The 22967-nt window shown below is 31.9% G+C and overlaps 1 protein-coding gene across 7 annotated transcripts in view; it reads left to right on the top strand.

Moving 5' to 3' along the window:
- TRIM9 (tripartite motif containing 9) overlaps positions 1 to 22506 on the top strand; it is a 213264-nt gene extending 190758 nt beyond the window's left edge. For 3 of the 7 annotated variants that reach the window (XM_074290805.1, XM_074290802.1, XM_074290798.1), the window contains 6 exons: positions 10866 to 11054; positions 14090 to 14131; positions 14647 to 14670; positions 15453 to 15756; positions 18127 to 18289; positions 20347 to 22506. In XM_074290805.1, coding sequence (XP_074146906.1) covers positions 10866 to 11054; positions 14090 to 14131; positions 14647 to 14670; positions 15453 to 15756; positions 18127 to 18289; positions 20347 to 20409 — 785 coding nt within the window. In that variant the 3' untranslated portion in view covers positions 20410 to 22506. The remainder of the gene's footprint in view (positions 1 to 10865; positions 11055 to 14089; positions 14132 to 14646; positions 14671 to 15452; positions 15757 to 18126; positions 18290 to 20346) is intronic. The other 4 variants (XM_074290800.1, XM_074290799.1, XM_074290801.1 and 1 more) reach the window with 4 other exon arrangements.
- The last annotated feature ends 461 nt before the right edge of the window (positions 22507 to 22967 follow it).

Below are 22967 nucleotides of genomic sequence, written 5' to 3'. Positions count from 1 at the left end.
TATTCAGGATTATGTAAAGTCAGGGATGAAATGTGAGATATCAAATCTAGACAATTGTTAAAGTACTTTAAACAAAAATAGTAAAAGTAGAAATAGGCATGCTACTAGGGTGGCCTGTTCCATAATAACAAAATGTTATTGTTCAGTGGGTTCTGTGGCAGAATACATAATTCTATTATGATTGGCAAGAGATCTTTTATTGCTTACTTTATAAAAAAGAAATAATCAAAGCCCTCATTTTTCTGCCATTTCCCAAACTGCAATTTATATCACTATTTAACAAAATTACTTTTCAAAATATCACTTTTTGTTATAAATTAACAATTTTTGTCTTTTCAAGATCATTTTGAGGATCATTTAAGGGACTGCTTATTTATTTATTCTCTTGTTTTCTATCATTTTTCTGGCAAAATTAGATTTAATTGTTCACTTGAAACTAGGCTTTAACATAACTTTGGCAAGTCTTATGAAAATTTAATTTTATTGTTCTGAAATTCCAACCTCCACATTTGGCTAGTGCCCAATTACTGATAAATTTATCAAGTTATTTGTTCCAAGTTGAAGGACAGAAGGAGAAGAGGGGGAATCATGATTCCATTTTGGTAAAAAGGAACAGTTACTATATATATTTGCTCTTCCTTATTTATCTGTTATAATAGCAATAGGAGACAGTACTGGAATTCAGGAAGACCTGAGTTCAAATCTGACCTCCGACTAGCTATGTGATGCTGTGCAAGTCATTTACACTTCTGTTTGCCTTAATTAACTAGAAAAATAAATGGCAAACAAGTACAATATCTTTGTCAATAAAACCCATTAGACAGAATGGTCCATGGGATCCCAAAGGGGACATGAATGAACAACAAAAACAAATGACAAGTGGAAAAATCATAATTTTTATCTGAAAGATTATTTAGAGAACACTTAGAGCCACACACATTAGATAGAAAAAGAAGAAACCAAAGCTCAGTGAAATTAAATAAATTATCCAAGATTGAAACTAAGAAGAGCTTGTACTTGAACTCAGGTCTTTGGATTTCAAACAATAAACATTGAGTCATAATAGAAGTTCTGGGAGGAGCTCCTCAGTAGGGAAAGGAGCATACAGAGGCAAAAAGCAATTGAAGCAAAGTGACAAATTTCATAGACAAAACTTAAAGAGCCAAGTGATATATTGGTATATCTTCAAGCCCAAAAAGGAGTTTCTTCATTGAACCTGTCTTTCCTATTGATGAAAATGAAATAGTTAAGTAAAATTATAATTGATTTGGATAGAATCACTATAAATGTTTTCATCAAACAATTCAACTGATTTTTTTTCATATTTGGGCCAAGATTCAAAACTATTAAAATGAATTCTACCATGTGTTTTTCCCTTATGTTTTAAAGTAATTTTAGAATTAAGAATAACCGACTGCCAGTATATAATAAAATCTGCAATGCTAAGCAGATTCTTATTAGAACATGAAAAAATATTTTATTTAATAAAGATAATAACATTATGTTGTTTGACAAATATCAGCATAAGCTATTACAAAGCTAAAATGACTTATTAAGTATATTATTTTATCATTGTTTTAAAAATCTTCCGTAAAAATTAATTCAACAATTTTCCCCTAAAATTCATCATAATACAAATAATTTACATAACACAAAAAGCCTTCTAAAATACCAATATTAATTATATTTCAAATAGTTTGAATTGTTAGGAAGAAAAAGTCAACAAATTATTATAGAAAATGTAAAGAATACATGTCTATCAATACTAACTTCTTCTCTACATTATTTTCTTGTTTGTTCTTGTGTTAAATCAACCACTGTCATAAAGAGCATCCCATGACTCCCAGGATAAAGACATAATGAGGTTGATATTTAGAGGTTTGCTTTAAAAAACCTGTCTGTTTAAAAAATGAAGCTTAATTCTGTTTAATTATGAAAATAAGCTTCATTTCAAAGAAGGATTGAGAAAATGCATTTCTTTCTAATCTATAAAGTTGTGGTGACTATGGGTATTTAATTGATAGAGTAAGTTTTTCCAAAGTTTTCCTTTCTCTTTTTATAATCTTTATGGATTCAAATGACTTGCTAAGAAGGTAAGAAGAAACCTATATACTTAGAAATTAAAGTGATGCAGAAACAAAATATACAAATAAAATAAGATTTTTAAATGCCTGTCTTTGACTCAAATTTTCTTCTAGAGATGGCCACATTTACCATCTCTGTTTATTAAATCTCAAACCTCAGACATTATAAAATAATTTCAATGATGAGAATATTAACAGATCTAAATATCCACAGCCACCAAAATGTTTTAAAGAAATTTAACTAGCAGTAATTGAATGGAAACTGTTAAAAGAAACAAATTGTAGCTCATATTTCTAGTCCTTCTAAAATATTCAAAGACAAAAAAGGATTGAGTCAACTTGTGATTAGCTTCTTGTACTATATTTGATAAATTAAACACTAATAAATATGAGTGCCTATTTGAACGTAAAACTTTTTTTTAATGTATTTCTCTTTTTTGATCTTTTTGAAGAAGCTTTTTTTGTGTGCAATTTAGAAAAATAAATTCACTGGCTGTTCTACACAAATAAAATCCTAATATTTATACCTCAAAAATCAAGTAATGTAAATCAGGGCTTGATTTATTATTTTGTTGAAAATAGGGGCCGCTAGGTGGCGCAGTGGATAGAGCACCAGCCTTGAATTCAGGAGGACACGAGTTCAAATCTGGTCTCAGACACTTAACACTTCCTAGCTGTGTGACTCTAGGCAAGTCACTTAACCCCAGCCTAAAAAGAAAAAAAATAAAATAAAATAAAGATTTAAGAAAATGATGACATAGATTCAACTTAAATTTGCTGAGCATGTGTTTTGAGAGCTAAGTATTAACATTTGCCACTGTGTCCCTGAACACATAATTTATGTCAACTTCAGTTATTTTATAAGTAACCCATATTATGTGTTTGTGAGGTAAACTTATTTTTATTATTTTTATCTTTTATTATAGCTTTTTATTTACAAGATATATGCATGGGAAATATTCCAGCATTGACCCTTCCAAAACCTTCTCTTCAAACTTTTCTCCTCCTTCCCCCCACCCTACCCCTTGATGGCAGGTAGACCATACATGTTAAATATGTATATGTGAAACACAATATATGTATATGTATGTATATATATCTCCACACAGTTATTTTGCTGCACAAGAAAAATCGGACTTAGGTAAAAATAACCTGAGAAGGAAATCAAAACTGCAAGTGGACAAAAACAGAGGGAGTGGAAATGCTATGTTGTGATTCATACTAATTTCTCATAGTTCTTTCGCTGGGTGTAGCTGGTTCTATTAATTATTGAACAAATGAAACTGATTTGGTTCATCCCATTGTTGAAGAGAGTTACATCCATCAGAAATGATCATCATAGAGTATTGTTGTTGAAGTATATAATGATCTCCTAGTCCTGCTATTTTCATTCAGTATCAGTTCATATAAGTTTTTCCAGGCCTTTCTGAAATGATCCTGTTGGTCATTTCTTAAAGAGCAATAATATTCCATAACATTCATATACCACAATTTATTCAGCCATTCTCCAATTAATCGGTATCCATTCAGTTTCCAGTTTCTAGCCACTACAAAGAGGGCTGCCACAAACATTTTTGTACATACAGGTCCCTTTCCCTTCTTTAAGATTTCTTTGGGATATAATCCCAGTAGTAATACTGCTGGATCAAAGGGTATGTGCAGTTTGATAACTTTTGGAGCATAGTTCCAAATTGCTCTCCAGAATGGTTGGATGCATTCACAATTCCACCAACAATGCATCAGTGTCCCATGTTCCCCACATCCCCTCCCACATTCGTCATTGTCTTTTCCTGTCATCCTAGCCAATCTGAGAGGTGTGTAGTGGTATCTAGGAGTTGTATTAATTTGCATTTCTATGATCGATAATGATTTGGAGCATCTTTTAATATGGCTAGAAATAGTTTCTATTTCTTCATCTAAAAATTGTCTGTTCATATCCTTTGACCATTTATTAACTGGAGAATGGCTTGATTTCTTATAGATTAGAGTCAATTCTCTATATGTTTGGGAAAGGAGGCCTTTATCAGAATCTTTGACAGTAAAAATATTTTCCCAGTTCATTGCTTCCCTTCTAATCTTGTCTGCATTAGTTTTGTTTGTACAAAAATATAGATATTAGATATAATCAAAATTTTCTATTTTGTGATCAATAATGATCTCTACTTCTTCTTTGATCACAAATTCCTTCCTCCTCCACAAGTCTGAGAGGTAAATGATCCCATTTTCTTCTAATTTATTTATAATCTCATTCTTTATGCCTAGATTATGAACCCATTTTTACCTTATCTTGCTGTACAGTGTTAATTGTGGGTCAATGCCTAGTTTCTGCCATGCTAATTTCCAATTTTCCCAGCATTTTTTGTCAAACAGTGAATTCTTATCCCCAAAACTGGGTTCTTTGAGTTTGTCAAACACTAGGTAATTAAAGTTATTGACTATTCTGTCCTGTGAAGCTAATCACTGATCAACTAGTCTGTTTCTTAGTTAATACCAAATGGTTTTGGTGACTGCTGCTTTATAATACAGTTTTAGATCTGATACAGTTAGGCCACCTTCATTTGATTTTTTTTTTTCATTAGTTTCCTTGAAGTGCTGACCTTTTGTTCTTCCAGATGAATTTTGTTGTTATTTTTTCTAGGTCATTAAAATAGTTTTTGGGGAGTCTGATTGATATAACACTAAATAAATAGATTAGTTTAGGTAGTATTGTCATCTTTATTATATTTGCTTGACCTATCCAAGAGCACTTAATACTTTTCCAGTTGGTTAGATCAGAATTTATTTCTATGGAAACTGTTTTGTAGTTTTTCTCATATAGTTCCTGACTTTTGTCAGGAACAGTTTGTCTAATATTAGATTGTTATAGTCATTGGCTATTTTGTCCTATGAGCCTAACCTATTCCACTGATCAACTAGCCTATTTCTTAGCCAATACCAAATGGTTTTGATAATCGTTGCTTTATAATATAGTTTTAAATCTGGTACACATTTATTTGCTTTTCTCTTCATTAATTCCTTTGAAATTCTTGATTTTGTTCTTCCAGATGAATTTTGTTGTCATTTTTTCTATTTCAGTAAAATAGTTTCTTGGAAGTTTGATTGGTATAGTACTAAATAAATACATTAGTTTAGGTAATATTATCATCTTATTATTTTTATCTTTTATTATAGCTTTTTATTTATAAGATATATGCATGGGAAATTTTCCAGCATTGACCTTTATATTCACCCGACCTGTCCAAGAGCACTTAATATTTTTTCCAATTGGTTAGATCTGACTTTGTGTGGATAGTGTTTTGTAGTTTTGCTTATATAGTTCCTGACTTTCCCTTGGAAGATAAATTCCCAAATATTTTATATTATCAACAGTTATTTTAAATGGAATTTCTCTTTGTATCTCTAACTGTTGGATTTTGTTAGTGATATATAAGAATGCTGATGATTTATGTGGGTTTATTCTGTATCCTGCAACTTTGCTAAAGTTGTGGATTATTTCTAATAGTTTTTTAGTAGAATCTCTGAGTTCTCTATATATTCCATCATATCATCTGCAAAGAGTGATAATTTGGTTTCCTCATCACCTACTCTAATTCCTTTAATCTCTTTCTCAATTCTTATTGTCAAAGCTAGTGTTTCTAATACAATATTGAATGGTAATAGTGAAAGTGAACAACCTTGTTTCACTCCTGATCCTATTGGAAATGGTTCCAGTTTATCCTCATTACATATGATGCTTACTGTTGGTTTTAAATAGATGCTACTATTTTAAGAAAAAGTCTATTTATTAATATACTCTCAAGGGTTTTAATAGGAATGGATGTTGGATTTTATCAAATGCTTTTTCTGCATCTATTGAGATGATCATATAGTTTTTGTTAATTTTGTTATTAATATATTCAATTATGCTAATAGTTTTCCTAATAGTGAACCAGCCCTGCATTCCTGGTATAAATCCTACTTGGTCATGGTGTATTATCCTGGGGATGATTTTCTGTAATCTTTTTGCTAATATTTTATTTAAGATTTTTGTATTAATATTCATTAGGGAGATTGGTCTATGATTTTCTTTCTCTGTTTTCAACCTACCTGGTTTAGGTATCAGTGCCATGTCTATGTCATAAAAGGAATTTGGTTGGAATCCTTCATTCCCTATTTTTTCAAATATTTTATATAACATTGGAGTTAATTGTTCTTTAAATGTTTGGTAGAATTCACATGTAAATCCATCTGGTCCTGGGGATTTTTTCTTAGAAAATTAATAGCTTGTTCTATTTCTTTTTCTAAAATGGGACTATTTAAGCAATTTACTTCCTCCTCTGTTAATATGGGAAGCTTATATTTTTAAATTCATTTCACTTAGGTTATCAAATTTGTTGGCATAAAGGTAGGCAAAGTAATTCTTAATTATTTCTCTAATTTCTTCTTTATTGGTGGAAATATCTCTTTTTCATTTTTAAGACTAATAATTTCATTTTCCTCTTTCCTTTTTCTAATCAAATTTACCAAATGTTTATCTATTTTGTTGCTGTCTTTTTTCATAAAACCAGCTCTTAGTTTTATTTATTAATTCAATAGTTCTTTTTACTTTCAATTTTATTCATTTCTCCTTTAAATTTTAGGATTTCAAGTTTAGAATTTAATTGGGGGGGGTTTAATTTGGTCTTTTTCTAGCTTTTTAAGTTGCAAGCTCAATTCATTGATCTTCTTTTTCTCTATCTTATTCAAGTAAGCTTCTAGAGATATAAAATTTCCCCTTATTATCGCTTTGGCTGCATCCCACAAATTTTGGTATGATGTTTCATTGTCATTCTCTTGGATGAAATTATTAATTATGTCTATGATTTCCTGTTTTACCCTTTCATTCTTTAGGATGAGATTATTTAGTTTCCAATTACTTTTTGGTGTATTTTCCTCTAGCTTTGTGTTGAATGTACTTTTTATTGAATTGTGATCTGAAAAGCATGCATTTACTATTTCTCTTTTCCACATTTAATTTTGAGATCTTTATGTCCTAATATATGGTCAGTTTTTGTATGGGTTCCATGAACTGCTGAGAAGAAAGTGTAGTCCTTTCTGTCTCCATTCAGTTTTCTCCAAAAAGCTATCATACCTAACTTTTCTAATATTCTATTTACCTCTTTAACTTCTTTCTTTTTTGTTTTGTGATTTGATTTATCTAATTCTGAGAGTACAAGATTGAGATCATCTACTATTTTAGTTTTGCTGTCTATTTCTTCCTGCAACTCTCTTAACTTCTCCTTTAGGAATTTAGATGCTATATCATTTAATGCATATATTTTTAGTATTGATGTTGCTTCATTGTTTGTCATTGGCATTGACATTGCTTCATCTCTTTAGAGAGATATTGTTTCCTTCCTTATCTCTTTTAATTAGATGAATTTTTGCTTTTGCTTGATCTGAGATAAAGATGGCTACTCCTGCTTTTTTTTACTTCACATGAAGCATAAGAGATTCTGCTCCAGCCTTTTACTTTTACTCTATATGTATCACTCTGCTTTAAATGTGTTTCCTGTAAACAACATATTGTAGGATTCTGGCTTTTGATCCAGACTGCTATCCACCTCTGCTTTATGGGAGAGTTCATCCCATTCACATTTATGGTTAAAACTACTAATTCTGTATTTCCTGCCATCTTATTATCCCCAAATTATACTTTTTTTTCCTTTTCTTTCCTTCTTTACCCTCCTCCCCAGTATTAAACTTATGGGCACCACTTGCCTCATGCAGCTCTCCCTCTTTAGAATTCCTCCTACCCCCTTTGAGTCCCTCCCTGTTTCTTATACCTTTCCCTTATTTTTTCTATATTCCTTTCTATTTAGCCTCCTCTTTTCCTTTCCCTTTTTTCTGTCCCACTTTTTAATGAGGTGAGAGAAGTTTTTCTGTAAACCAAATATGTCTAATATTTTCTCTTTGAGTCAAATCTGAAGACAGTAAGATTCACACAATGTTTCTCCCCCTCCCTTAATTTGCTTAGATATGATAGGTTTTGTTTGCCCCTTTGTGGTATGTAATTTCTCTCTTAAATTTTATCTCCCCTTTTCCCTTTTTCTGATACAATTCCCTTTCCACTTCTATTTCTCTTTTTTATATTATAACAATAAAATCAAATTATACATATGCTTTTTAAGTATGCCCATAACAGAAATAGAGTTCTCAAGAATTCTTTTTATCTTTTATTCTTCTCTTGAGCCCTATATTTAATAGAAGTAATTATTTTTGTTTAGCTCTGGTTTTTTTAATTAGGAATAAATGGAATTCACCTGTTTCATTGAATGTCCATCTTCTTCCCTGGAAGAAAATGATCAGCTTAGCTGGGTAGTTTATTCTTGGCTGAATTCCAAGTCTTTTGCCTTTTGGAATATCAGATTCCAGGCCCTTCAATCCTTTAGTGTGGAAGCTGCTAACTCCTGAGTGATCCTTATTGTGGCTCCTCTGTATCTGAATTGTTTTTTTTCTGGATGCTTGTAATATTTTTCCCTTAGTCTGATAGTTCTGAAATTTAGCCACAATATTCCTTGGAGGTTTTATTTTGGGGTCTCTTCAGAAAGTATTCAGTGAATTCTTTCAATGACTCTTTTTCTTTCTGGTTCTATTACCTCTGGCCAATTCTCTTTGATGATTTCCTATAAATAGTGTGTAGGCTCTTTTTTTTCATCATAATTTTCAGGAAGTTCAATAATCCTCAGATTATCTCTCTTAGATCTATTTTCCAGGTCTATTGTTTTTCCAAGTAGATATTTAACTTTTTTTTTCTATTTTTTCATTTTTTTGGGGGGGGTTTGCTTGACTGATTCTTGATATCTTAATGAATTATTCATTTATATTTGTTCAGTTCCGATTTTACTGTTTAACTTTTTTACTTCTTTTTGTGTATGTATATGTTTTTAAATGAGTTGTTTTGCTCTGTGGAATTTTTTTTTCCATTTCAATAATTTTGTTTTTTAATGAGTTGTTTTCTTTTTCTAATTCACAAATCCTACTTTCCTGGGAGTTCTTTATCTTTTCCAATTCATATTTCAGGAAGTTGTTTTCTTTTTCCACTTTATGAGTTATATAGCTTTTCCATACTCTCTTGCAAAGTGTCTCTTTCCTTTCCCCATTTTTATTCTAGCTCTCTTTTAAAATCTTTTATAATTTCTACTAGGAGAGCTTTGTTTGATGGGGATCAGGTTATATCCCCCTTTTGGAGACTGTCTACTATTAGTCTCTACAGGGTTGGAAATCTGCTCTCTTTCTGTACAGAAGCTATCAATAGCTAAAGCTCGCATTGCTTTTTTACTCTTTTTTAAAAGCCCTTGGGATCTGCCTTCAGTGCAAGGAGGTTCTCAGCTTCCTGTACAGAACAGAGACAGACAATGAGGGAATAGGCTGCAATGAGCAGCCTTGCTGCAGAAGTGTCACTGCCCCGAGAGGAGCCCTGCTGTGCCAGAAATGTGACTGCCCTGGGCTGAGCCATCCTCCATCCATGCAGAAGTGTGACTACAGAACAGTAGCTGCCCTGGCACCAGCAGCTGAGCAATGGAAGTGTGACTGTCCTGGGCAGAGTCCGGGACTGTGGGGTTGCCTGTGATCTATGCTGAGTCACTATCAGTGCTTAGTGGGTGTGGCCAAGTCCTATTAAACTCTCTCATTTTGGGGTACACTCTACCTTGGGCTTTTGTGTAACTTCTCTGCTGATCTACTGCTTTGCCACCGAAGCAGAGCAGTCAACCTGTGGTAGAGTCATCCCTGCAAATTCTCCACCCATGGAGAGCACATGTTAGCTGCATCCATGTTCTTCCTCCCTGCCTACACTGGCCTCCTCCCACTCGATCAAGACCTTTTCAATCTTCCAGATTATCTTTGGCTTTGTTGTACTCCCAATATTTATGGATTCTATCAGTCAAACACTATCTCAGAAGCTGAATTTGGTAATCAGTAAGTGAGGGTAGAAGGGAGCTCAGAATAAAGCATGTTGCCTCTCTGCCACTTGGCTCCCAACTTATTTTTACAGTTATAAAGAGGATAGTTGAAAATTTCGGGATCTAATCATAACTTCACAGGACAAGAGAAGAATCTAGTTTTCTTTACTAAATAGTAAGTCAGTTCATTATCTTCTTCCTTAACCCACTTGAGTTTTATATCAGCCTTCCCATTCAAAAACCAAAGCTTTGAGAGTATCTTGTTGTCTGTTGCAAAAACAACAGCAACAATTTGAAACATTTCTTAAGTGTAATATAATTTTAAGAAGAAAAAGGAAAATTATTCTTGTGAAGATTAATCCTAGTTATCATCATCACTCATGCAAAAATTTCTACAAAGATTTTTTTAGTCTATGTATAATTTGCCAATCACTTAGGCTAATGTTTTAATAGTCCTTTTGGTCATCACCTAATAAAATTTACTTTCAAGAGTAAATTTCAACATTAATAATATTCAGTGGCAAAAGGGGAATGTACTCATTGTTTCGTTAACATATTTTGGAAGATTAAATATCAAACTATTTGAATGCAGAGGAAAGAAAGAGCAAAGATACAAATACATCTATGTATACATTCATCTCTCTCCATCTTTCTGTGTCTCTGTCTCTGTCTTTCTCTGGTCTTGTAAAAGATCTCTACTTTATTCCTTCCTCATATCCCATTTTCTTAAAGTGGGGACATGTAACAGTCTTCCCCATGGGCTTTAGGCTTTGTGCTAGTGTAATTGGTAAGACTTTGGTAAAAGTATGCAAATAGGTGACAGATTTCTGATATCTAGTTTGCATTGATTGACATTTAGACACAGATTCTGAAGAACAGACTCTCGCTTTTCCATCACCTTCAGAAAGATCACAGCTCCGTAGGATGAGTCCTTTTTCATCAACCCTTAATCTACAACCCAGCTTTTCTGGAAGATCCTGCTTTGATATGCTATCTTCATCCCACCAGCTGAGTTTGCATTCTTCTTTACAGTCTCTGAATGTATCAGGTGAGCTGAGCACATGTGACATTTCCTCTTAATCTCTGGGCCTTTTAAGACTTTTCAGAAATTGTTTTGTTCTTGACATTCATGTGTGTGTGTATGCACATGAGTGTGTGTGTGCGCGTGTGTGTTTGTGTGTGTATGTGTGTGTTATAAAGGAGTAATTATTCTCTATGTTTGTGACCTGCTTTTAGGATGAAAAGGATTTGCATAATGAAGTTTTGTGTTGTGTCTATGTGATATAATAGTTAAACCATTGCGAGAAAGCTCTCCACATCAGTAAAAATTATTCCTTTTTTTATATTCACAATTTTTTACTCACAAATTATCTTTTTTGGTTAATCCTGTCCTGAATTAGCCATCCTATCATCACATACCATGATAGCACAATCATCTTATATAATAAGGCCAGTACATTTTGAAAGTGAGCAACTGCTGAATCCAAGAAGCCATTTTTGTCTGACAATAGATCAGCACATCTGTCTTAAAAAAAAGCCTATTAAACATAGACTTGAGAGATACCAGCAAACTGGAAATTAGAGAGAAAAGAGCTAAAATTTGAAAGCACTGCAAGCTTGCATGACAGTACTTTCTCAAAAGAAGGAATCTATAATAGCACAAGATAAAATAATTAAGTAATTAAAATCCACAAGGTCTAATAATCTAGTTGCCCTTTGCTTCATTTGCCATCAAGGAAGTTATGACATACTTAAATTCATTTTAGCAGTAAGGACACTAAATACAGATTTTTACTTTGCTAAGATCAGCTTGATAAATAGAATTTAGAAAACTTGTCCAAGCTGTGCTATTTAATTTCTTCAGAGCTATTTTCTAATCATTGATGTACATTTTTATACATTTCACATTTCCAAATATTTTCCTTTTTTTCTTCATCCATATAGAGAAGTGAAGAAGATCATGACATATCAGTCCAAAACATATGCAAGGACTTCACGATCTATTAAACAAGTCTTTCTTCCCTTTTATGTTTCTGTTTGTATAATTTAAAACATGCTTTGTTACTTAATTTTTTCATGTGTCTGATGTAAAAAAAATCATAGTTATTACTGCATATATATATATATATATATATATATATGTCTTAAGAATAAAGGGTACTGTGATTTGAATCGATTAATGGATATAGTTAATTGTAATATAATAGTTGTATTATTGAATTTCAACTCTTTTATGTTGTACTTAAAATGAAATATCTTTTTTTTTATTCATTTTTCCAAATTATCCCCTCCCTCTCTCCACTCCCTCCCCCCAATGACACGCAATCCCATACATTTTACATGTGTTACAATATAACCTAGATACAATATATGTGTGTAAATACCATTTTCTTGTTGCACATTAATTATTAGCTTCCGAAGGTATAAGTAACCTGGGTAGATAGACAGTAGTGCTAACAATTTACATTCACTTCCCAGTGTTCCTTCTCTGGGTGTAGTTATTTCTGTCCATCATTGATCAACTGGAAGTGAGTTGGATCTTCTTTATGTTGAAGATTTCCACCTCCATCAGAATACATCCTCATACAGTATTGTTGTTGAAGTGTATAGTGATCTTCTGGTTCTGCTCATAAAATGAAATATCTTTTAGAACATGCTTCAAAAATGAACACATGTAAGTATAATTAATTAAAAACAAACACAAAAAAATGCCCTAAATAGAGCCTATGTAACTACTACATAGAAATAAGTACAAAAAAGGAGCTCAGGAAAAAAATTCCATTAGAATTAAATTATAAAAATCAATTAAAACTTCAATTAGAAAAAAAGTATAGTTTTATTGTATTTACTGGGCCCTAATTCACATATTGAAATTTAGGAAATTTTAAACTGAAATTAGGCATGAAATACAAATGAATGGATTATTCCCATTTTATTCTAGTAAAATATTCTAGCAAACCAAAGTAGGTTACATTCTTTAAATTCTAGTCATAATTCAAGCATTGAACCTCCTATCCTTGAATATTATACATGACAAAATGACTTTCTAATTTTTAAGTTTGTCTTGAGAGCAAAGTAGTTTATATAAATATTCCAGTAATTCTTTCTATTAATTTAGTACTTCATACATCTTCCTTCAAAAATGTTATTACAAATATTTTTGTTACTTTTTTTGAGTGGGTATGGGGAAGTTTTAGATTACCTTTCTCTTAATTTCAATTAAAGTCAAATTTATAAGGTTCTTCTACTATCATCCCAAATTTTAGGTTGAATGGGAAAATTAGGAAGGTTTATTGTAATCTCTTCTGGAAAGCAGTGCAATGATTCATGATTGAATTATGATAGCTGTATTTCATGGATACCCTTCTGTACCAGAAATTTCTATGGAACTGGTATAAAAAACTTTGACATCTTAAAATAATTAAGTTTTCAGATCACTTCTTTAATTACTTTAAAAATGATTTCAATATTTAATAAATATAGTATTAAATAATACACATATAGGCATAAATGAATATATTGTAGAGACATAATTATATTAGTAAAACTGAACATAGACCTAAAACACAGCAGAAGTAATTTAGTGTAACTAGTTGAATTGTACAGTGTGGAGTTACAACCATACTGTAAATAGAATTGTTGGAAACTACAAATTTTTTCCATTTCATGCAAAATAATGTCTTTTCCCCCTATATTAAACAGTCAGCTTCTTAATATAGGAAATCATAAAAAAGTGATAGATGATGAAATGATGATTATATCATTTCAAAAAGATTGAAAGAGGATTATCAAATGATCTTAAAAAATAATGTGATTTTCAGTGCAAAATTATACTGTGGATTTTACAGAACAAAGCTAAATAATAAACTGGTGTAGGAAGTGGAGAAAGGGAAGGTTTCTGGTTTTGAATAAATCAAGAATATATTAACTTTATTCAGAATGGCACTTATTGTTGTATACAAATAATTTTAAGATTGGTTACTTTTTTATCTTTGACAAATATATATATATATATATATATATATATATATATATATATATATATATATATATATATATATATAACATATATCTCTTTTATAGGATGCAATTTTGAAACACAATCCTCACCTTATTCTCAACTAGGCAAGTATATTTATCATAACTAAGTTTTATTTTAGTTTATATTGTTGATATGTCCATCAGTTTTCTTCACAAAATAGAGATACTTACTTTAATTCAAGATAATTGACTACTCATACTCAAGATTCCATTATCCCAATTTTTTAAATTCTTATTAAAAAATCTAGCTCTGTTTTTTCATACTTCATCAGACAAAAATCTAAATCTTTCTAGTTTTCTTATCCTTTAATTCAGACTGCTATTTGATAAAACTTGTGAATAACATTAACCACCCCTAAAGCTATACTTTGCATGGTTTTCTACTAAGACTATTTTCAATAATGTTCTTTCTCATACTCAGAGTAATTTAGTCCCACCAAAAGGAAAGAATGACTATAATAACTGAAATTTGTGTAGTGCTTTAAAGTTACAAAGTATCCTCCAATATTATTGCAAATGCTCATAAAAATATAGCATTTTTCTTATAAATAACTTTTACTTCTTGTTTCTCTCCTTCATGATGTTTGAAATGACAACAGTTGACATTAAAAAAATGATGGCAGGTATGAAATAACCTATGTTCTGTTTTTAAAAATGTAGAAATCTGAGTGCATGTGAGTTTCTTATAAATCTGCATAAAGTGTATTATTTTTAACATAGTATTTGAGAATTATAATATGGAGCATAACCACTTGCACTAATATGCTATGTTATCTACCCTTAATGTTTAAAAGACAAGTACTTCTATAAATTATTTTATGTCAAACTATTTTGTGAAAGAATTCATAGTTCTTATTGTCAATTCATAGTTATTTATGAAAATTGAAGCCATAAATACTGATTTTATGAAGCAACTTTTCAATTATCAATAGAACTAAGAACTAAGATCAAATGGATATTATCAATTATTGTGAAATTTTTATTGTCCATGTAAGAGTCCATATATTAGACTTTCCACTTTCTCCTTCATATATTCACCTTAGTTCAACCCCTTTTTTCTTCGGTGGTATTCTTTTGACACTCACCAAATTAAAAAAAAAAAAAAAAAGCATTCTTTCTATAATTGAAGACACTCCCCTGACTTAGGAGTATAGTCTGAGCAAGAAGAGCCTTTCTCTAAAACATATCTTGCTAAGATAAATATTTAGTTCTTTGATTTTCATTTTATATGAAGAAAGTTGCTATCACTTGGGCAAATTCTGTGTTTTATCCCTTCTGACTCAAGCAGCTTTCTTTCAACACAGCCAGAAAGGTACATAAAGTCCTTAGCCTGCCTAGGAATTTTAATAGACTATTGTCAGTGATTCAGTCTTAATAACTAGATTCCCTTTATGTTTTTTCCCAGTTGCCTGGTTTGCATTTGATCCTGGCTCTGCACACTCTGACATTATCTTCTCCAATGACAATCTGACTGTGACCTGCAATAGCTATGATGATCGGGTTGTGCTAGGAAAGACTGGCTTCTCTAAGGGAGTTCACTACTGGGAGCTAACAGTTGATCGTTATGACAACCATCCAGATCCTGCTTTTGGTGTGGCTTGCATTGATGTGATAAAGGATATGATGTTAGGAAAAGATGACAAGGCTTGGGCAATGTATGTGGACAATAATCGGAGCTGGTTCATGCACAACAACTCACATACCAACAGGTACACTTCTGCTGCCAACTTGCCAAAAATTAAATCATCTTGTTAAGTTTCTAGCAAGATAATAAGACCTCCAGGCATAGCTCTTCATTACACCTTCCCCCTACTCTTGCAAAACCAAGCCAGCACAGGTATTATGTATGTGCAAAGTTTAGCTGTTTGAAATAAAAATCCCCTTCTTTCTTAATTTAATTTGATACCTAATTATTTAATGCCTTTTATATAAAACAATATACTAAGTCCTGGGAATATGAAATAAAATAAAACATACTCTCTGTATTTAATATACTTACATTCTTATAGCAAATGAGGCTTTCACAGAAATAACTTAATTTGGAAAAAAATTAGTGTATAAGAAGTAAAGAGAGTCACCAAAGAGATTAAGAAAAGGAGAGTCAATTTATTCTTTTTTTTTTTTTCCCTGAGGCAGTTGGGAGTAAGTGACTTGCCCAGGGTCACATAGCTAGGAAGTGTCTGAGATCAAATTTGAATTCAGGTCCTCCTCAGTTCAGGGCTCGTATTCTATCCACTGCACCACCTAGCTGCCCCTGGAGAGTCAATTTGTAGGTGGGAACAAGGACATTAAGGAAGGCTAAAGGGAGAAAATATTGACTGAAAATATTCAGATAATTATACTAGTTCATCTCTTCCATCTGAAAGTTTGCTATAATACAAATTAATAAATTATTTATTAAGAAACTGGAAACTGGGGTTTGATTAAATATTAGTTCTATTTATCTGTCTTTAGCCTGAATCAATTTTTACATGCAGATGTAATTGTGAACTCTTTCTTTAATACCTAATATATTGATGGCTACAAACTGGGAACATCCCACTATTTCTCTAGAGAGAAAGGGAGAAGCTGGAAATTTCAGTGTGCAGGCTGCTCATAGGACTACAATAGGCAATGAAGCATTAATAGATGTCATTTCCTAAAACTTTGTTTTTGAAGCATTGTTTTTACCACAATTTGTTTAATAATTATCAATTCCTTAGAGGAAAAAATTCTTTCCTCTAAGGAATTGATAATTATTAAACAAATTGTGGTAAAAATTTTTCTGGTCTTTCCCAAATGGATGAATTGCATATATGACAAAATTTATTTTGCAATTCCTGTAACAAGAATTTATATTTTTTTACTTGAAGTCCTTCCTTGCATTTAACTCTTCTCACTTCTAAAGTTATATGTTGTAAACTTCCTAGGATGGACAACCAACGTTCATAAATTATCATTTCATTCAGAAAGACCCATTGGGCAAATAAAAATTCTGGTAATAAGAGTCAGTAGTAGGATGACAGCATTGCCTCTAAAAAGATGCTTCAGTAGGAAGCCATTCACCCAATATGTCCTCTTCTTTATAACTTTATGACTTTTTTTCTTAGAGCTTTTCTGTTGCTTCTATCAACCCAATCTTGCATTATCCAATGTCATATGAATTAGATTTTTAGATCATTTGCACCAGATATAAAAAAACACTGGATTTCAGATGGAGGACATCATTTCCCTTCCTCCAGAATTTTGTTTAAATCAGTGATCTAAATGACTATCATCATCATATGACTTATCAGAGTCAAAACCAGTAGGGCATTATGAAATTTTTTCTTTTAAATTCCTTATTTAGAAGTAAAGGGATAAAGAATAACAAATATTATCTCATCATTCAAATAAACTTTTTTTTAAAGAATAAGTGTCTTGGGTGCAAACTACATCAAACTTTTGTTATCACTGTAGAATTGTGTGTGATTGATGATCACTGAATTTAGTAAAAATATGGCCAAATACAGTCTTAATTTTTTATGTGGAAGAAAAGGAAAGGAAAAGGATTCCTTATAACTCTTACACCTAATTATTTTTGTTGAACTTTTGTATTGCCAGATCACAAAAGGGGTGTGTGTGTGTGTGTGTGTGTGTGTGTGTGTGTGTGTGTGTGTGTGTGTATGTGGCAGGGAAGGGGCAAATTTGAAACATTTCATTTAATTTTATTTTAAAGACTACTGACTGAGGCCTATCACAGACATCCAGACTTTGCTACTAACCAAATGTGTGACTTGAGGAGGTCTCAATTTCTTTATTCTCAAAATTTTAGATCACATGATTATTGAGATCCCTTCCACTTCAAAATTTCTATGGTTGTATGATACCAAAACAGGGAAATTCACAGTTAAAATGCATTGTAGAGTATAAGAGAACCTAGTCTCTGGTGAGTCAGAAGATTTATTTGTCACTGATGTTTGTTTAATTGTTAACACTAAGAAACAGCAAAAGAGAGAATCCATTGTTCATATATGAGCATATGAAAGCATATAGTCTCTCACTTTATAAACAAGGGAAAAATTAATTTTAGCTGCCATTCCAATTTTCTTTTCCCACAGAACTGAGGGGGGGATCACAAAGGGTGCCACAATTGGAGTCCTTCTTGACTTAAATAGAAAAACCTTAACATTTTCAATCAATGAAGATCAACAAGGTCCTATTGCCTTTGAGAATATGGAGGGTCTATTCTTTCCTGCTGTCAGCCTAAACAGAAATGTACAGGTAAGTATTTTGTCCCTATAGATGGAGAAAACATTTGCATGGCAACAGCTTCAGAGGCTCATGGTTTCAGAGTAAAATTCATAGCATTAAATTTAAAATATCACATACAAGGGATGGTGAGGAGAGGGATGTGATTGTTATTATAAGACTGAAAGAGGATTTTAAAAGAGTATAGAATTGAGATGTGGAGCAGAATAGACAACTGAATAAGGACTTAGTTCTAATTACAGAGTTTGATGTTGCATTGTAGAGATATAGTCCCTCCCTATTACAAATAATCAAGTGGGAAAGAAACAGAGAAGGCAAGTGGTACAAATGCCTATTAATAAAGAGTTAATAAATAAATTAATAAAGAGTATTGAATCTAATTTTTAAGATTTGGGAATATATTTTAGGAATATTATATTTTAAAAAATCTAGTGGTCTGTATGACTTTTTAAAATGTGAAACATAATTTCTTTTTGGTGTCTGCCCATGGGCATCACATGGAACAGAAAAGAAGTGATGACAGTCATTATAATCACATATTCAATCATAAGCTACTATATATATAAAACTCTTTTGTTGTATGCTGTGAGTGGATTCTGGAGCAAAATAAGCTAATTACAATTACAAATGCACATAGATATGTAGAATTATCCCTGTGCTTATGATCTCATCATCTTGAAGCAAATATTTCAGCTCTTTTTACTCTCATTTTCCTAAATATTCTGACTAATTGCAGTGGAGTGAAGAGAACACATTGATTCAATTACCGTGAACCTCCAGCTGCTTTCTGAAGCCCTTGTGAGGGAAAAAAATGTTTTAGCTAGTCTTCAGAATACTGACACACCTAAGATGTACTACCACAATTTCCATTTACCCTTGAATTATTCATAAAGGAAAAAATATTGAGCTGAATATTAATCAATAACCAATTAACCAGGAGCAAGGGAATGTTATAAAAAAGCAAATTTAGATTTGATATAATTTTTAAAAACATCTTAAAAATTAGGGCTATCTGAAAAATTAATTACCCTGAGAGAAAGTTGGTTTACTCTACATTGAAAATCTTTAAACAAAGGCCTGCTGACCATTTTTCAAGTATGTTGTAGAGAGAATTATTGTTAATATCTTGGCTAGATGAGTTTATTGTTAACAGCTCTTCAAAGTATAAAAGTCTGTGGTTCTATGATTCTCTTTTGGTTTTCAAGATTCTTTTTGAGAAGAAAATGTTTCTTATAACCTAAAGATAGTGAAGTAAAATCAATTTTCACAAAGATGAGGAAAATATGAGAATAATACATAAAACAGCTCTGAACACACTCAATCTAGATTTCTAACAAGTTATAACCCCATTGAATAATAGAATTTTAAAGCTAAAAAGAAATTTAGTTGTTCAGTCATTTTTAGTCATATCTGACTCCTCCTGACCCCATTTGGGGTTTTCTTGGTATTTCTTTTCCATTTCATTTTGCAAATGAGAGAACCGAGGCAAACAGAATTAAGTGATTTGTCCAGGCTCACACAGCTATTAAGTGTCTGAGGTTAAATTTGAACTCAGAAAGAGGAATATTCTGATGGTAAGCCCAGCACTCTATTCACTTTTCCACCTATCTACTCTTAAAAAAAAAAAGGAACTTAAAAATCAATATAATCGAACTGAGTTAAATGTGATTTTGCATTGATGTAACTAAATATAGATAGAAGGTTTTGACTTTGCATGAGGATACTCCCTAGGAATATTTAAGTATATAAAGTATAAAATTTTCCCAGTTCATGCTTTGACCTTCCAGACATAAGATAAAGAGGCTTCAGAGGTGACCTTCAGCTGCATTCTCCTGACTCTAAGTTGTATTTCTGTTAAACATGTAGATTAACTCTATCTGCAACCAAATTTCCATCAGAATGTTAAGGAGGTTGACAAGCAGATTGATAAGGTTTAAAATTCCTGCCTTAATCTGATTTCTTTTTGTTTCCCTGAAAGTAGACATCAAAAAAGAAATTCACAGAATGTCTTACTATATTAGAGGGTAGACAGAGCGGGATTGCAATTGCTGACCATATTCTTCTTGCAGGTAACACTTCATACTGGACTGCCAGTACCTGATTTCTACTCCAGCAGGGCATCAATAGCATAACAAGAGCCCTATTCAGAAGCCAGCTACCTTTATTCATCCCTAGTTGAAAGTCGCTAAATTTATTCAAGGTCAGACCTGATGACAGTAAGGGGGAAAATTTGGATGGTTCTGAGACTGATAATATCAACTAAGAAGTTGGAAGAATAAAGCTGGTCTTCTATATTCTTTGTATTCTATAACTCTACCATGTATTCTCTCAATGTTAACATGTCTGCAACAGCTTTGGTGGTTAGCTCTTTTGATCAATAATATACCTGGGTATACTGCAGTGTTACTCTGCGCCCAATTTAGGGGTTTTTCTGTTATTTCATTTGGATTTTAATTTAGGTGAGCTATTTTTTCTTCATGATAGTCTGCCATGTTAGGAGAAAATATTCATGCTTACTTTCCCTAAGTTTTCCCTCAAACAGTTCTATACTATAAGTAAGAATAGCTTGAAAAGAAAATTTGAAGATGTGGTCAGTTTATTCCTTATTGAGTTCTGTGTTTCTGTGTAGATGCATGTATTCCAAGTATTAGAACCATAACTTAGAAAAGGTAACTAAGGATACCAAGAAAGGATGACCTAGGTATTTTTTCAGGGCTTTGATATTTAGAAGGAGCAAAAAATATAAATAATTTGAAAAGATTACAATTTTTAAATTGCTTACACTTCCATTTTTTCTATAATATCATTTATCCTTCTGGATATAGGTATAATAATAAGTTATATTACCAAATAGCTTGCTTTGTTCCACTGATAGACACAAACCAGATCAGCTCTTCCTACTCAGGCTATCCTGCTATCCAATGGCCTCCTCCATATTACCCTTGTGATAGCCTGGTATTTCCCTCTTTATGGACTCTGTTGCTCTGCATAGGTCAGGTTCCAGTAATATTTGGGACCCGTTTTTCCACAAAGCTCTCTCCTATGTCTCCACAGGGTGGTATTAGATTCTACCTCCACCTCCACTGTGGTAGAATCTCTTTCTTAGGGCTTTTCTGCTCATTTTGCAATACCCTGAGAGGGTAACTAATATGCCTATTGTTGAGGTCTTCTATCCCTACTTTTAATTTGAAATTACATTTAGTGATCCTTGCCCTGAATTTCAAGATTGTTAGTTATGGCTGTACAAAATACTAAATGATTTTGTTGTAAATTAGAATAACAATATCAGTCATTTAAAAATAAAGCTCTACAATTTAATTAGAACTAGTCAGTCTCTGGTCTTAATTGTTCTTTGTGGTAGAACAAATTTGCCATTTTTCAATATCATCCATAGCAGAGCAGAGCATCTATCCATACAAATGTACATTCCCCATAAAATACCTCAAATTGTAATCCATGGTATTTATATTCTCAGGAATTTGCTTTTTTTTTTTAACCTTATACTTCTACCCATTTCTCTCATGCTTACTATAAATAAAAATGTTACTTTATTCTGCTATCGCTCACAAATTAACTTTCTGGGATAATTCTGACTAGAGGGGGAAAAAAATAAGTTATGTATGACTCCAGAATGTTAACTCTTGTTATTTATGTATAAATTAATTGCATGGTATTTGCAATGACATTTCTTTGCTTTTCTTTATTTCATAAAGTATGTTTAACAACCTTTAAGAAAGAGTGAAGAGAAGTCATGTTTAGTTGTACAATGATTTATTTGCCAATGTATCAAGAAGTTCAGTCAGTAATAAATTCAAATGGGGAAAATGGTAAAAAGAAGTTAGCTAACACATTAGTGTTATAGGAAAAAGGCTGTAAATAACCACTTTTAACATTAAATTTTTACCTGTTACATTGTTCTTCAAGTTTAAATTGGCCTAATGTATTGAATGGGTGCTATTTTGTTTACATCCATTTTGGTTTTTCTTCACCACAGGAAAACTTTGTTGCAGGACAACACTAGTTTGATATTTGTTTTAATTTCCAATGAATTTCGATGGCTGGACCACTATAGACTCATAGTGACTGTTATTTCCTTATGGAATTGTTTCTGCTAATTAGATTTCTAATATTACTAATACATTGTTTATTATGTTTGTTGCTGCATATACCTGCTGTACTAAGAAATTATCACACTTAGTGTTCCAATAAATAATGTTTATGGGAGAAGATTGAATGTTTATTTAGCATTTATTTGTATTTATCCTCTCTTAAAGTAATATCCTACCTGAAAAAACTGTGTCCATGGAAGTAGGTCAAAACTCTAACAATGAATATTTTTTGTTGCAGAGATTCTTTGTCAAGTATAGATTGGACAACATGACCTGTAACATCTCTTCTAACTAAGATTCTAGTGAAAGAGTATCCCTAATTCTACCAACTAAGTTATTAATTATGCTAGATCACACAATGCAGTAGTAAGTGTGGAAAAATGAAGCATTCATAAAATTCTATAATACTTGCACTTAAGACTGACAATCCCTACCCACAATTTATTTTTTAAAAATAATGTTTTCCAATTATCTTTTTTTTTTTTTTTTTCCAATGCAAAATGAGATGAAGTCCTCTCTTTACTGATCTAGTACTATTCCCTTGGTAGGAACAGGCAAGACTCAGTTAGAGAGAAAGACTT

This window comes from Sminthopsis crassicaudata, chromosome 2 (assembly GCF_048593235.1).
Source record: "Sminthopsis crassicaudata isolate SCR6 chromosome 2, ASM4859323v1, whole genome shotgun sequence".
Taxonomy (NCBI): domain Eukaryota; kingdom Metazoa; phylum Chordata; class Mammalia; order Dasyuromorphia; family Dasyuridae; genus Sminthopsis; species Sminthopsis crassicaudata.
Note: the sequence above shows the minus strand (reverse complement) of the source record. Positions and strands in the feature narration are given on the sequence as shown.